General features: G+C 45.5%; 1 protein-coding gene across 1 annotated transcript in view; it reads left to right on the top strand.

Moving 5' to 3' along the window:
* Positions 1-14,272, top strand: part of Clybl (citramalyl-CoA lyase) — a 131,084-nt gene that overhangs the window by 37,330 nt on the left and 79,482 nt on the right. The window contains exon 3 of the mRNA XM_032918160.1: positions 897-1,083. Coding sequence (XP_032774051.1) covers positions 897-1,083 — 187 coding nt within the window. The remainder of the gene's footprint in view (positions 1-896; positions 1,084-14,272) is intronic.

Genomic DNA, 14,272 nt, shown 5'->3' with positions numbered 1-14,272 from the left:
CAAGACCATGTTCTTTAAATATTAGGGATCTGTGTTTTGGTCACTGCTGGAGCAAAGGGGCTATGGCTATTGCTACAACAGCATGTGTAGTTCCAGCACTGGGATGGAAGCACGAAGCAGAAAACGCTTGAGTTCTGGGGTCAGTAGTGCTCTGGAACAAGTCCCTGTCAAGGAGAAAGAAAACTTCTTACTTTTGATATTGAAAACTGAGTATTTGAATAGAAATATGCAGTAAGTATGTGGCTCGGATTCCCCAGGGTTTGCCCTTAGTTTGTGATCACGAGCATTGGGGATTTAGCTCAGTGGTAGAGCGCTTGCCTAGCAAGCGCAAGGCCCTGGGTTCGGTCCTCAGCTCCGAGGGGGGTGGGGGGATAGGAGGCTGTAGTGGCCCACGCCTTTCATCTCAGTACTTTGGAGGCAGAGGCAGGCAGATCTCTGTGAGTTCAAAGCCTACCTGGTCTGTGTTGTGAGTTCCAGTACAATCTGGGCTATATGGTGAGACACCGTGTTACAACCAAAAAGGCCAACATAGAGTGAGAGAGATGGCTCAGCTCCTGAGTGCAAAAGACACCAACCATGGTGGTGTACAACCACCCGTAGCTTCAGCTTCAAACACCGTGTTACAACCAAAAAGGCCAACACAGAGTGAGAGAGATGGCTCAGCTCCTGAGTGCAAAAGATACCAACCATGGTGGTGTACAACCACCCGTAGCTTCAGCTTCAAGGAACCCCAAAGACTACACATGTACCCTTCCATTCACCACATACACATAATTTAAAATTTTTAAAAAACTTTTAAAAAGCCAAAAGGACTGAATGGCTAAGAGCAGAGTTTGGTCACAAATTTATAAATACAGAATTCCATTTTGGACTAATCCTAGTCACTTCCCTTGCAGGAAGGCATCCCTAGTGGCCAGTGTCTGCAGGCCTGGGTACAGCTCCTTGTCCAATCACAAGTATGTCCCTCGGAGGGCAGTGCTCTATGTGCCTGGGAATGACGAAAAGAAAATAAGGAAGATCCCATCTTTGAAAGTAGATTGTGCCGTGCTGGACTGCGAGGACGGTGTCGCAGAAAACAAAAAGGTATGGCATGGTTTTCAGACGGAGCGAACCTGAGCTAGCATCCACCGCTTGGAACTGTCTGTTGTCCTTAGCCTTCCGTCTGTCTGTCGTCCTCAGACATTACAGATAGCGTTTTTTTAACTTCAGCCAAAAACATTGGTTCTAGCTCTCGCTATTACATGTCTTTTCTGAAAGAAGGGATGAATCCGTCAAAAATGTATCTTAGAACCACTATAGTCAATAGCTATGATTGCTGTGTATATAAATATGTAATCAGTTTTGCTCTGTGGTATTGGTTAGCTTGAGCAAATTGTTGCCCTAACCCTCGCCCCCACCCCCACCCCCGCCCTTGGCGATCTTTGGGGGTAGGAGGTGAGAAGGCGCAGGAATCACAGAGACGGATCCTGGGAGCCAGGTGAGTAGCAGAAGCAGAAGCAGACTTATTTAAAGAAACGAAGGTGGGTGCCTATAACCTCTGCCTCCCCTAGGTCCCCAACTGTTTGTCCCACGCCCCTGGCGCCAGCCGATTGGCTGCCCTGGTCACATGCTCTGTCTTTGTCTCTGGGAGTCAGGCAGACAACCTGGGGGGGGGGGCTGTTAGTGAATGCGGAAGAGCCTGCTGCGCGTGAGTGGGCCATGATGTGGGTGGGGCTCCAGTTAGAATTTGCTGACTTACTCCTTATCATGGTAAAAGATTTCCAAGCCACCTGAAATACAGCAAAGGAATTTCTCTCCTCCTCCTCCTCCCCCTCTTCTTCCTCTTCCTCTTCCTCCTCCTCCCTGCTTTTTCTTCTTCAGTTTTTTTTTAGAGATAATGTTTCTCTGTGTAGCCCAACTGTAGATCAGGCTGGCCTTGAACCCAGAGATTTATCTACCTGCCTCTGCTTCTCAAATGCTGGGATTAAAGATGTGCGTCAACACTGGTTGGTTTAGGATTTTATTTTTTCTTAATACCACCAGTTAGATTGAATTTTGGTCCAAGATTGCCTGAGACTGATGCCAAGAACACATGAGGTGCTTTTCCATGCATGAGTCATTATTTCCCTTCTTAAAGAGATGTGTGCAGAACTCAGGGCTGCTTGTGACTTCTGGCCTTGTGGCCTGACTAGTTTGTGAACAGGTAGATGGGATGTTCCTGATCCTTGCTCGTTAAAACAAAATTGTTTTAAATTTAAAAACTTGTAAGACCGGATCTAACTGTATATCTAAGCCAGTCTCAACCTTTCAACCCTTCTGCCTCCCAATAATGTCCACTCTTCTGCCATTCCTCAGGGATGACAGAGTCACATCACCAGGCCAGGCACAGCGGATTCTTATCTGGTGGATGAACAGTTGGCACTTTGGTTTCTGTTTTGATTAACTTTATTTTTAAAGCTTATTTTGATCTTTTGTGTGTTTTGTCTGCATGCTCTGTTGTGCACCCTGTGCATGCAGTACCCGCAGGACCAGAAGAGGGCATCAGATTTCCCCCAGAACTGGAGTTAGAGGTGGCCATTACCCACCTTATAAATGCTGGAAACCAAACCCAAGGCCCCTGGAAGAGAAGCCCTTAACTGCTGGGCTATCTCATCAGCCTCCCATTTGTTTAACCTTATGTATTTATCTTGTTTTGTTTTGTTTTGCTTTCACAATATGGTTTCTCTGTGTATCTCTAGCTGTCCTGGAACTCACTCTGTAGACCAGGCTGGCCTCAAATTCATAGATCCACCTTCCTCTGTCTCCCCGCGCTGGAATTAAAGGTGTTTGCCACCACCACCCAGTTTGTTTTCAAGCTTTTAAGTAATGAACACACATTTGTTTGATAATTAGGTAAAATATGTAAATATGTATAATAATAATTTATGTATGCACGCAAATGCCTTGGTTAAAAACATGCTTTCCCCAACCTTTGTTTACCCATCAGATCCCTAGGCCATCTGGATTTCTGCTCTCTGGGTAGCTTCTTACTCCGGTGATCTGAAGGAGTCTGTCTGAGCTGTACAGTTTTCCAGATTAATTACTTTCCTTGGAGAGTCTAGCAAACAAATATTTGCCTTAAATAAGAGAGAGAAAGAGAGAGAGAGAGAGAGAGAGAGAGAGAGAGAGAGTGTCAGTGTGTGTGTGTGTGTGTGTGTGTGTGTGTGTGTGTGTGTGTGTGTGTTAATGTCCCATATCTTCCTACTGATAAAATCCAGACCTCCCAAGTATTTGGGAAAAGATTAGCATGAACAACTTTGGTATATAATTAATACAATTAATCTCTTTCTCCTGGACATTAAACGTAAACAGACTTTTCTTTTAAAGACTATAATGCGATCCCAGTGTACCCGTCCTCAAACTCATGTAGTGTGCTCTAAGATTAGATACCAGGTTGTAATTCCAGTCCTGTGTAACCTCAGGCAATCCACCTTACTTCTTGGCCCCGATTTCTTATCTCTACCGTGGGGATGACAATATCTTCTTTTGTCAGGGATGGAGATTATTCCTGGAGAAAAGTTGATAAAGGGCCTGCGAGTCGCTTGATTTCCTACAGGAAATGGGTTAGATAAAGCCTGTAGCAACTGAGATTAAAGGGTGTTTATTTCCCTGCTGTGCCACGGAGAGTCCCCGGAGGCCTGGACAAAGTTCTAACTCTATTACGTCTTGGGGCTGTCCTCTGAGACCTACCTGAGGATCTTTTCTGTCCCTTTCTTGAAAATGTGCCTCCTCCCTGCCTCCTTTCCTCATTCCTGGGTCTGCGTACTCAGCCAGTCTCTCGCCGGATATCAGCAGTCTAGCTACTTGTTAGAAGGCTAGGACAAGCAAGCTACAACTGCCTTCTGCCAGCATATCGTCATGCAGTACGCATGTGTGCTTTTTTGGTTGGAGAAGGAAGAGGAGGAGGCTTAGAAACAGGATCTCACCAAGTAGCCCTGGCTGTCCTGGAATTTGTTATGTAATCCAGGCTGGCCTCAAACTCACAGAGATCTACCTGCCTCTCTGCCTCCGGAGTGCTGGGATGAAGTGAGTGTGCCACCATGCCCAGTTGCATGCATGTTCCTATATGTGTGCACATAAGTGTGGATGCCAGAGGTCAGCCTTGAATGTCTTTCCTTTGGTACTCTCCACCTTATTTTTCGATACAATTCATTGACTAGTAGATTAGGTGAGACTGGCTGCCCAAGGAATCACAGGGATCTACCTGTCTCTGCCTCCTCAGTGCTGGGACTACAAACCTGCCACCATACTTGGCTTGACGCCAGGTCCTCATGCTTGTGGGTGACTGAGACACCACACGGGCGTGTAGGGAACCTTGGAGTCGGCACCAGACACCCCAAGACCATGTTCTCAACACAAAGGGGATTTATTTATTGCAGAGGGAGATAAGAGACAAAGACAGGAGATAGAGGAAGAGGGAGAAGTGGGGAGGGAACAAGGGAGAGATGGGAGGAGTATTTGTCCTGGGAGGGGGACAAAGGAGACTACCTTAGGATAGAGAGGAGATAGGAAAATGGCGGTTTACAACGGAAAAAGGAGAAAACCCCAGTCAGGATGAGGTGTTTCATTTAAACTGTTAGGATGTGTTTCATTTTAATTGTGTATAGTTAGGATGTGTTTCATTTTAATTTAATAGTTAGAATGTGTTCCATTTTAATTGTTTTTTTTTTAAAGATTTATTTTTATGTGCATTGGGTAACAGATCCTCTATAGACGTGGAGTTGCAGACAGTTGTGAGCTGCCATGTGGGTGCTGGGAATTGAACCCGTGTACTCAGGAAGAACCTAATAGTTGCTCTTAGCCATTGAACCGTTTCTCCAGCCCCTTACTTGGGTATGCTAACTAGGTGAGCTAAAGGGGGTTTTTGATTGCTTGGCTTCAGTACATCAATGACTGGACCTTGGTGGTCAGCCTCAGGAGGAGGAAGTGGCCAAATAATGTAATAGGCCTTGGGGGCTAGCTTTAGGAATGGAGTCTAGCTGTTTTAGCAAGGCACAGGGAATGAGGGAGAGCTATGTTTGCCATGCTCTAGCTGGCTAGCATTCCTTCACAGTGTCTGTATTAGGATACTCAAGTTGCTCATTCTAGTTGAATACTGCATTAATTGCTAAACACACTTTTCTACATGCTGAGTTAAAGTCACCCTTTTAAAGGAACCTTTCGAGTTCCCTTTAAAAACCCACAGAAAGTTCTGGTCAGCCAGCACAATCATTCTAAAAGGTGGATTTGGATATTATTAGTTTTGTTGTTAAAATTTCTTTCTAGATGTGATGATGGTTAGAGTGGTCGGCTGGAGACACATCTAGGACAGCTTGGAAATCAGCCTCTGGGCATGCATGCCTGTAGAGGGGGGTCATCTTGACTGAGCTTGGAAGACTCACCCACTGTGGGCGTCACTAACTGGGGTACTGGATCTTATAAACAGGGAGAAAGCAAGTTGCGCACCACCATACCATCCTTCCGTGAGCACTCCACTGCCCTTCTGTGACTGTTGGCTCATGACCCACCATTTTAAGGTCTTGATGGCTTGAGTTCCCCACTATGATGGAGAGAACACCTTCAGCTTCCCTCTATAATTGCCTGTCAAGCTATTTTATCACAGACTTGGGAAAGCGAACTATAGAAGAGGATTTAATTCCCTCTCGTAGGCTATGTCTCATAGGTTTGAGTTATCGGCTCAAAGCCTCTTTGGATTTTGGTTTTATCATCTGTCACTCACATCATCTGAACATTTGACAAGCACGCCATATGAAAACCTAACGAGTTTGCTATGTAACTGTTAAGGGGTTGGCGCCAAGTGCCACGCAAGACGCCATTGAGAATTCCTGTTACAGTTTAACGATATCTAAACGGTGCTGACAAGATACCAGACACTGTCAGTTACACAACAGCTCAGAGTCGCCACAGTTACGTTCCTTTTGCAAATTGGGAAACCGAGGCATCTGAGGTCATGCTCGTGATTTATCCTGGGGTGCGGCTATCTCTTCATGAAGTCATTAGATTTGCATCAGATCCTTCGTCAGGATGAAGGTGCGTTCCTGAACGACCCAGTTAAACATCCACCCTCACTGAGTACTTTTCCACCACCCGAAAACGGAAGTCAGGTACATAGGCTTGGGTTTTGCTTTTGTTTCTGTTTATTTAGCAGCACTAGAATCAAATCTACAGCTTCATGTATGCAGGGCAAGAATCCAGTTTTGTGTTTTGATGTCTGTCTGTCTTCCTTCCTTCCTTCCTTCCTTCCTTCCTTCCTTCCTTCCTTCCTTCCTTCCTTCCTCCCTCCCTCTCTCCCTCCTCTCCTCTTTTTCTTTCTTTCTCTCTTCTCTTTCTTTCTTTCTTTCCTTCTTTCCTTCTTTCTTTCTTTCATTCTTTCTTTCTTTCATTCTTTCTTTCTTTCTCTCTCTCTCTTTCTTTCTTTCTTTCTTTCAAGGTTAGCAAAGTGTGGTTTTAAAAATAGAGAACAACTTCCTTTGTGGGGCAAGAGGGTCCCAGAAATGGCTCGCCAAACACTCGCTTTGTGTTTCTTTGTTTTGAGATGGAGCCTCACTTTGTACCCTCCATGACCTGGAACTCACTGTTTGACCAGGCCAGCCTCCAAATCACAGAGAGCCACATGCTTCTGCTTCCCGAGTGCTGGTATTAAAGGTGGACACTACCATATCCGGTCAGAGAGTTGTTCTTGACGAGCCATGTCAATACCGGATAAAGTAAATTGTTTTTGTTTTTCGTTTGTGTGAGATAGAGTTCCCCTGTTTAGCCCTGGCTGTCCTGGAAGTAGACCAGTCCAATTCCCCTGCCTCTACTTCCTAAGTGTTAGGGCCAAAGGCACATGCCACCATGCCCAGTAATTGTGAGGATTTACTTCTGTTATTTTTAATTATGTATATGTATGTGAGAGGTATGTGTACACAAGAGCAGGGTGCCTACTGACTTCAGAGGTGTTGGATGCCCTAGAAATGGTCTCACACAGGGTTGTGAGCTGCTCTGTGGTGAACTGGGAACTGAACTTAGTTCCTCTGCTAAAACAGTGTGTGCTGGTAGCTGCTGACTCATCTTTTCAGCCTGAAACAGTTTACTGACTTTTCCATGTAATAACCACGTGTGTTATAATTTGCATACATTACCCATATATCTGAATTTGCATTTCATTGTCATATACTATTTTCATATAGAATCTCATTTAAAGTTTTCAAATCCGTCCAAAGACACATTGCTATTCAGTGGGAGAGCTAAGATCTGAATTTCCTGGATGCTTTTTATTTATTTTTGAAATCGGTCATGGGGCTTCACATGCCGGTTGGGCACTCTGCCGCAGAGCCACACTCTCTGCCCTAGATTTTCTAGACCTTCTGATGGAGTCAACCTCACACTTGTGTATATATCTCAAAATGTACCTCCTTCCCCAGCCTGCAAAGCTAGCGCCTTCACCTCTCGTAATCTTAGTTGACTTTACCCATTTAAAAAATATATATATATAAATAAATATAATATATATAAATATATATAAATATATATATATATTTTTTTTCATTTCCCCTTGTAAGGATCCATGATTCGTTGACGAATGATACCCAGGACACAAACAGTATGTAGATGCAAAGAGTGTTTTATTCTACACAAGTCCAGCACACTGGGGTCTCCCATTACCAAGATAGAGAGACCACCAAGTGAGCATGAAGACCTGATTTAAAGCACATTAGGGGAATTCCAGGGTAGGTGACCCTTATCTTACTCCATCTCTAGGGACATTCCAGAACCATTTCCGGGGCATGGAGGCTGGAAGCTGTTCCTGAGGAAGTCTGGAAGCTGCTGCTGACCCATTGTCCTTGCCTCAGGCCACGGGGCAGGGCAGCGTCTGAGGCCTGGACTTGCCTAGTTCTTGAGATTTAGGCCTCATCTCTTGAACTGCCAATTTGAAGCCTGTCATGGAGTCAGCCTAGCCTTCTCAGCCCTTCCCTTTTCTCCCACCAGTTCCTCCCACTTCTCCTCCCTCCCAGACTCATGGCCTCTTTTTTTGTTATAGTTACACATGCATATACAATATATAGTATGAATATATAAATGCACTGGCTAAGTCATTTGTTGTCACTTCTTTCTATATGATTTCAGGGTGACTTGGTATTGACCAATGGAGGCTCATTCCATAGGGAGGGAAGAATTTTTTTCCTGCTCTGAGCCTTCCTTAGTTTCCTGTAGTTCTTTGTTTAGGGGCCAACCCTGTTAGACCTCTCCAAACCATCACCATGGTTTCTTGAAGGTTAACTCCCAAGTAACTTTGTTCGCAACTATGGCTTCTTTTAGTGTCCTAGAGTTGTTGCTTCTTTAGTCCTGGTGTCTTAGGGTTTCATTACTGTGAAAAGACACCATGACCATGGCAAGTCTTGTAAAGGAAAATGTTTCATTGAGGTTTAGTTCATTATCATCATGGTGGGAAGCACGGCGGCATGCAAGGCAGACATGGTGCTGGAGGAGCCGAGATTCTATGTCTTGACCCACAGATAGCAGAAGGAGAGACTGTGCCACACTTAGCGTGAGCATTTGATACCTCAAAGCCCTGCCTCCACAATGACACACTTCCTCCAATAAGGCCACACCTCCTAATAGTGCCACTCCATTTGGCCAAGCATTTACACACATAAGTCTATAATTCCTATTCAAATTATCACACCTGGTAACTTCACTTCATCTCAATATCTTCTATGAATTATTCTCTTTTCTTTCTTGCAGTTATCTCTCTTTGTTTTTCTGAGACAGGGTTTCTCTGTGTAGCCCTAGCTGTCCTGGAACTCACTGTAGACCAAGCTGGCCTCAAACTCAGAGAGATCTGCCTGCCCCTGCCTGCCTCTGCCTCCTGAGTTCTGAGATAAAAGGACATGTACCACCAGACCTGGCTTTGAAGTTATTTCTTAATCATTTTTCATATTTGAATGTCATTCTTCTTGGTGGAAAAAAATAGTTTAGGGGCTGAAGAGATTGCTCAGTGGTTAAGAACACTGACTGCTCTTCCAGAGGTCCTGAGTTCAAATCCCAGCAACCACATGGTGGCTCACAACCATCTGTAATGAGATCTGATGCCTTCTTCCAGTATGTCTGAAGTCAACTACAGTGTACTAATATATAATAAATAAATAAATAAATAAATAAAATAGTTTATTCCTGAACAGGGGTTTATGTAGCCTAGGCTAGTCCAAAATTCCCAATGTACTTGGAAATGATCTTGAACTCTTGACCCCAGTGATCACAGGTGTGTGCTTCCTTGTTCAACTGAGTTTCCGTGTTTTTTAAAGTGAGTTTATCTCTAAAATGAAGTCTAAGTTCAAGTTTTACTTCTGATTATCTTTTTGCAGTTTTGCCCAGCTGAACTTTAACTCATCTTCCTCAGAATTACTAAAATATAGGCACATCATTTTATCTCCCTTTTTATTTGCATGTTTCTGTTGGTTGACTGACTGTATTGCACTTGCCTGGTTCTCTATGGCATGTGCTTATCATGAAAACAACAGGGGTTTCCACAGAAAAGCTCATAAGTGTGTAATACCTTCCCCTAAGCCTGCTTTGCTAATCCAGTTGTGTTCTAAGTAGCCCCTTTGTGTCAGGAATAGTTCTACCAACAAAGGCTCACTCACCTTCTCAAGCACGGGTGATAGAAACCTTCTCTCCATCGACTCCTCTTCAACTTTCAATGCGTAAGGAAGTACAGGAATGTCTGCACCACTGCCTGACGGACCACAATACAAAGTACCACTGAGCAGAACTCTGGGGACCGGCAACTCATCATGACACTGTTGAGAGGACCCGGAGGACTGGAGTCATGGTGCCAGGCCTGCTGTTTCACTAAGTAGCGATTTAAACAGTTATTTAAATTATTTAGTGTCTACATTTAATTATTTAAATGTAAGAAAAATCTCAACCAGGCAGCGTGACAGATGAGAAAGATGTGGTTTCATGATGGAGGGGTTGCTGGCTGGTGGTGGTACAGTCAAAGATGCAGAAATCCAGATCTACAGGAACGTGGTCTTTTTATTTGTGTTTGATTCTCAGTGAGTTTTTTTGTTTTAAAAGATGTATTTATTTATGTGTATGAGTGTTTGTTTGCATGTGTCCTGTGCTGGGATGTTGGATGAGGCTGTCAGATCCTCTGGAGCTAGAGTGATGGATGGTTGTGAGCATCCATGTGGGTTTGCTTTCTGTTGGTTGGCTATGTATTTCACTTGCCTAGTACTCTGTGGAATGGACAACAGGAATTTCCACAGAGACACTCAGGAGTGTATAATGCCTGGAGAATGAGCCTGAGCTCTCCTGAGAGTTGCAAGTGCTCCTCCCTGCTGCACCATCCCTCCAGCTCACTGTTAAAGTTTTCTGTACCCTTGGTTGATCCTGAACTTGACTATGTTGCTTAGGATGACTTTCCTCCCCAATACCAGTGCTTGGGGCACCACCAGGGCTGGTTTTGTGGTTGCTTCAGGCTAGGCAAGCGCTTAGGATAGAACCTTGGCTCTTCAGTTGTAGGACCCGATCAGCCCTACGTCCAAGAGGTCCCCACTCACGAAAACACGGAGGCAGAGAGCGATGCGATAAGCAAGAGGTTTATTGATCCAGTGCACTGAGGTTGTTCCGCATTCGGGACAGAGGTGACCTCCAAGAACAAAAGCACACACGTTTTGTACTTCTTCATGTACAGGCTTTAGGTTACAGCATGAGTTGGTTATTTCTCATTGGTGGAGCTTATTGTTCTTTGAATTTATTGGTGGCCCCTGGTAGAGAAATATCTTTGGCATGCAGAGGGGGTGGTGAAGGATCCTGCCCCGGTTAGCTCATTTCCTGGTAACAGGGTGGTATCCTAAATTCTTTGGACTGGGTGTTAAAGTCCCGGCCACCTGGTGTTTCCCTAAGGCGGCCTTTGTCCTTAAACTTTGAATCACACACTGCAATTCTTAGAAGAGGAAGAAAAGGCCAAGGACGGTTTAGGAAAGCTTAACTGTGTAGAGGAGACATTTGTGCAAGTCCTGTGAGGCTATTTCTAGAGGGCTTCCTCATGTTAGAGTGAGGGGAGTATCTTGGGAAAGCCAAGGCTCTATAAAGTACCTCTTCAGGCCACCTGCTCTAAATGGCAGAGAACTCATGGCTTTTTACACCTGGTCTCCACCTTGAAAAGCAGCTGTGGTGATACAGTAAAATATTAAATAGCTGTGCCTTCACTGTTAGAACGTCAACAGTCCTGGAAAAACACGTCCCCTGGATGTCCTTTCAAGGGTTTTGTTGGGTCTCTGTCTTGGACACCAGGATACCCTGGATGCCTAAAAGCAGGTTGGACATTAAAGAGGAGGGAAGGTTGGGACTGTGCCACATATCTATGTTCCTTACGGATCTCGTCCACAAAAGTTTCATGTCAGTCTCACACTTCCTTCTTCTCTTGTGCACATATATTCTTCCTTTGTGCACGAACACTACCACATACATATTCACACTCTCACATTGACATACACACTCACACTTGCACACACACATACACCACAACTCATACCTTCACACTCATACACAATACTCTCTCTCTCTCTCTCTCTCTCTCTCTCTCTCTCTCTCTCTCTCTCTCTCTCTCTCTCTCTCTCTCTCTCTCTCTCTCTCTCTCTCTCTCTCTCTCTCTCTCTCTCTCTCTCTCTCTCTCTCTCTCTCTCCCTCTCTCTCTCTCTCTCTCTCTCTCTCTCTCTCCTCTCCCACACTCTCACACTCTCTCTCTCACTCTCTCTCTCTCTCTCTCTCTCTCTCTCTCTCTCTCTCTCTCTCTCTCTCTCTCTCCCCCCTCTCTTTCCCATTCTCTCTCTCTCTCTCTCTCTCTCTCTCTCTCTCTCTCACACACACACACACCTCTCCTCCCTCATCCCCCTCTCTCTCTCTCTCTCTCTCTCTCTCTCTCTCTCTCTCCCCCCTCTTTTCCCATGCCCCAGTTTCTCTGACCCCTCTGTTTCTCACACACACGCACATACTGCAAACACAGAGCCCTTTGGCTAGATTTTAGATTCTTGGGCATTATCAGTTTTGCTGGAATGAATGTGAGCGTCTAGGTGCTCTCCCCACAGGGAGAAAGCGGGAGGAGATGTAGTCAGTGATTATATGCTCGCAGGGGCACAGGGAGCCAACTCCTCTTCAATAGGGGTGTGGATTAGGATGGGAAGGTCCACTCCCAGGTGCCTTGCATTTATTAAAAGCCCTCAGAGCTTGGGATATTTCTTCAATAGCAATTGGGGCATCTGGGAGTCTTTTCAGAACAGTATGGAAAGCTGAACTGTGCTTTGGAACTCGGCAAGGTCTTTTTGATCCTTAAAGGTTCTAAAATAAAAAAAAAAAAAACTATGCAGGTTTTTATGCAAGCAGCAAAGTGTTTCCAGTCATTTAATAATCCTTCCATACCTTAAATAACCTTTCCCCTGAGGAATAATTGTGCAAAAGCAAAACCAAACAACCCTCTTCCCCTCTCCTCATTGTTTTGTTCCTCAGACCTGGTGTCATCTTCGTGGAAAGCCGCCATACTCAGAGGTCTCTATTTAATGAGCTCCACAAAGTCTCTTTACGAGGAGATGAAACCTTTAAATTGTCAGGTATTTCTTCTCCTACAGTTCCTAGGCATCCAATTAAGACTGACGATGACCCACAATACAATGTTTCTGACTTCAGAAAGCCCAGGCCTGGCCAGTGAAACATATCTTTCAGTTTCAGCTTAGCATTAAGGTTAAAAAGGAGTTGGGGGTATGACTCAGTCTGCAAGGTAGATTTTGGAATCAGGCAGACTTGAGTTGTACCCCAGCTCTCACATTGAAAGGGGAGAAAGAGCAGGAGGAGCAGGAACAGGAGGAGCAGGAGGAGGAGGGAGGGAAGGAACAAGAGGAAGAGGAGGAGCAGGAGGAGGAGGAGAAGCAGGAGGGAGAGGAGGAGCAGGAGGAAGAGGAGAAGCAGGAGGGAGAGGAGGAGAGGAGGAAGAGGAGAAGCAGGAGGAAGAGGAGAAGCAGGAGAGAGAGGAGAAGCAGGAGGGAGAGGAGGAGGAGGAAGAGGAGAAGCAGGAGGGAGAGGAGGAGGAGGAAGAGGAGGAGGGAGAGGAGGAGGAGGAAGAGGAGGAGGAGAAGGAGGAAGAGGAGAAGCAGGAGGAAGAGGAGAAGCAGGAGAGAGAGGAGAAGCAGGAGGGAGAGGAGGAGGAGGAAGAGGAGGAGGAGGAAGAGGAGGAGGAGAAGGAGGAAGAGGAGAAGCAGGAGGGAGAGGAGGAGCAGGAGGAAGGAGAAGCAGGGAGGAAGAGGGAGAAGGGGAGGAAGAGGGAGAAGGGAGAGAGAGGAGAAGCAGGAGAGAGAGGAGAAGAGGAGGGGAGAGGAGGAGGAAGAGGAGAAGCAGGAGGGAGAGGAGGAGGAGGAAGAGGAGGAAGAGGAGGAGGAAGAAGGGGAGGAGAAGAAGCAGGGGGGAGGAGGGGGAGGAGGGAGAGGAGGGGGAGGAGGAGGAGGAGGAGGAGGGGGAAGAGGAAGAGGAGGAGGGGGAGGAGATACAAAAGCATCACAAAAGTCCCTGTACTGAGGAGGCAGAGACTGGAGTATACCTGGGGCTTGCTGTCAGTCCCTTTAGCCAATGAGATCTAGACTAGTGGTTCTCAAACTCCCAATGGCGAGGATCTCCTCATGAGCTTTAATGCAGCTCTTCATGTTGTGGTGACTCCCCCTACCCATAAACTTATTTTTGTTGCTACTTCATAACTGCAATTTTGCTACTGCTATGAATTGTAACACAAATATCTGTGTTTTCCAGTGGTCTTAGGTGACCCCTGTGAAAGGGTTGCTTGACTCCCCTCTCTCCAAGGGCCTGCTTGGAGAGGCCTGCTTTAGAGAGACTATAAACCTACAGTGGAAAGAGACTAAGGAAGATACCCAGTGTCATCCTATGACCTTGATATGCAAGTACACACACATACACAGTCGCTCGCACGCACATTCTCACACACTCTCACATATACTCAGCCACACTATATTTTATTTATTTATTTACTATATATAAGTACACTGTAGCTGCCTTCAGACACACCGGAAGAGGGCATCAGATCTCATTACAGGTGGTTGTGAACCACCCTGTGGTTGCTGGGATTTGAACTCAGGACCTCTGGAAGAGCAAGCACTTAGTGCTCTTAACCACTGAGCCATCTCTCCAGCCCTCACCCACACAATTAAAACTTTTTCTTAAAAAATACTTTTTTTTAACCCTGAGATAAGGACATGATTTTCAC

This window comes from Rattus rattus, chromosome 12, assembly GCF_011064425.1.
Source record: "Rattus rattus isolate New Zealand chromosome 12, Rrattus_CSIRO_v1, whole genome shotgun sequence".
NCBI lineage: Eukaryota > Metazoa > Chordata > Mammalia > Rodentia > Muridae > Rattus > Rattus rattus.
This window is presented reverse-complemented; position numbering and strand designations above follow the sequence as displayed.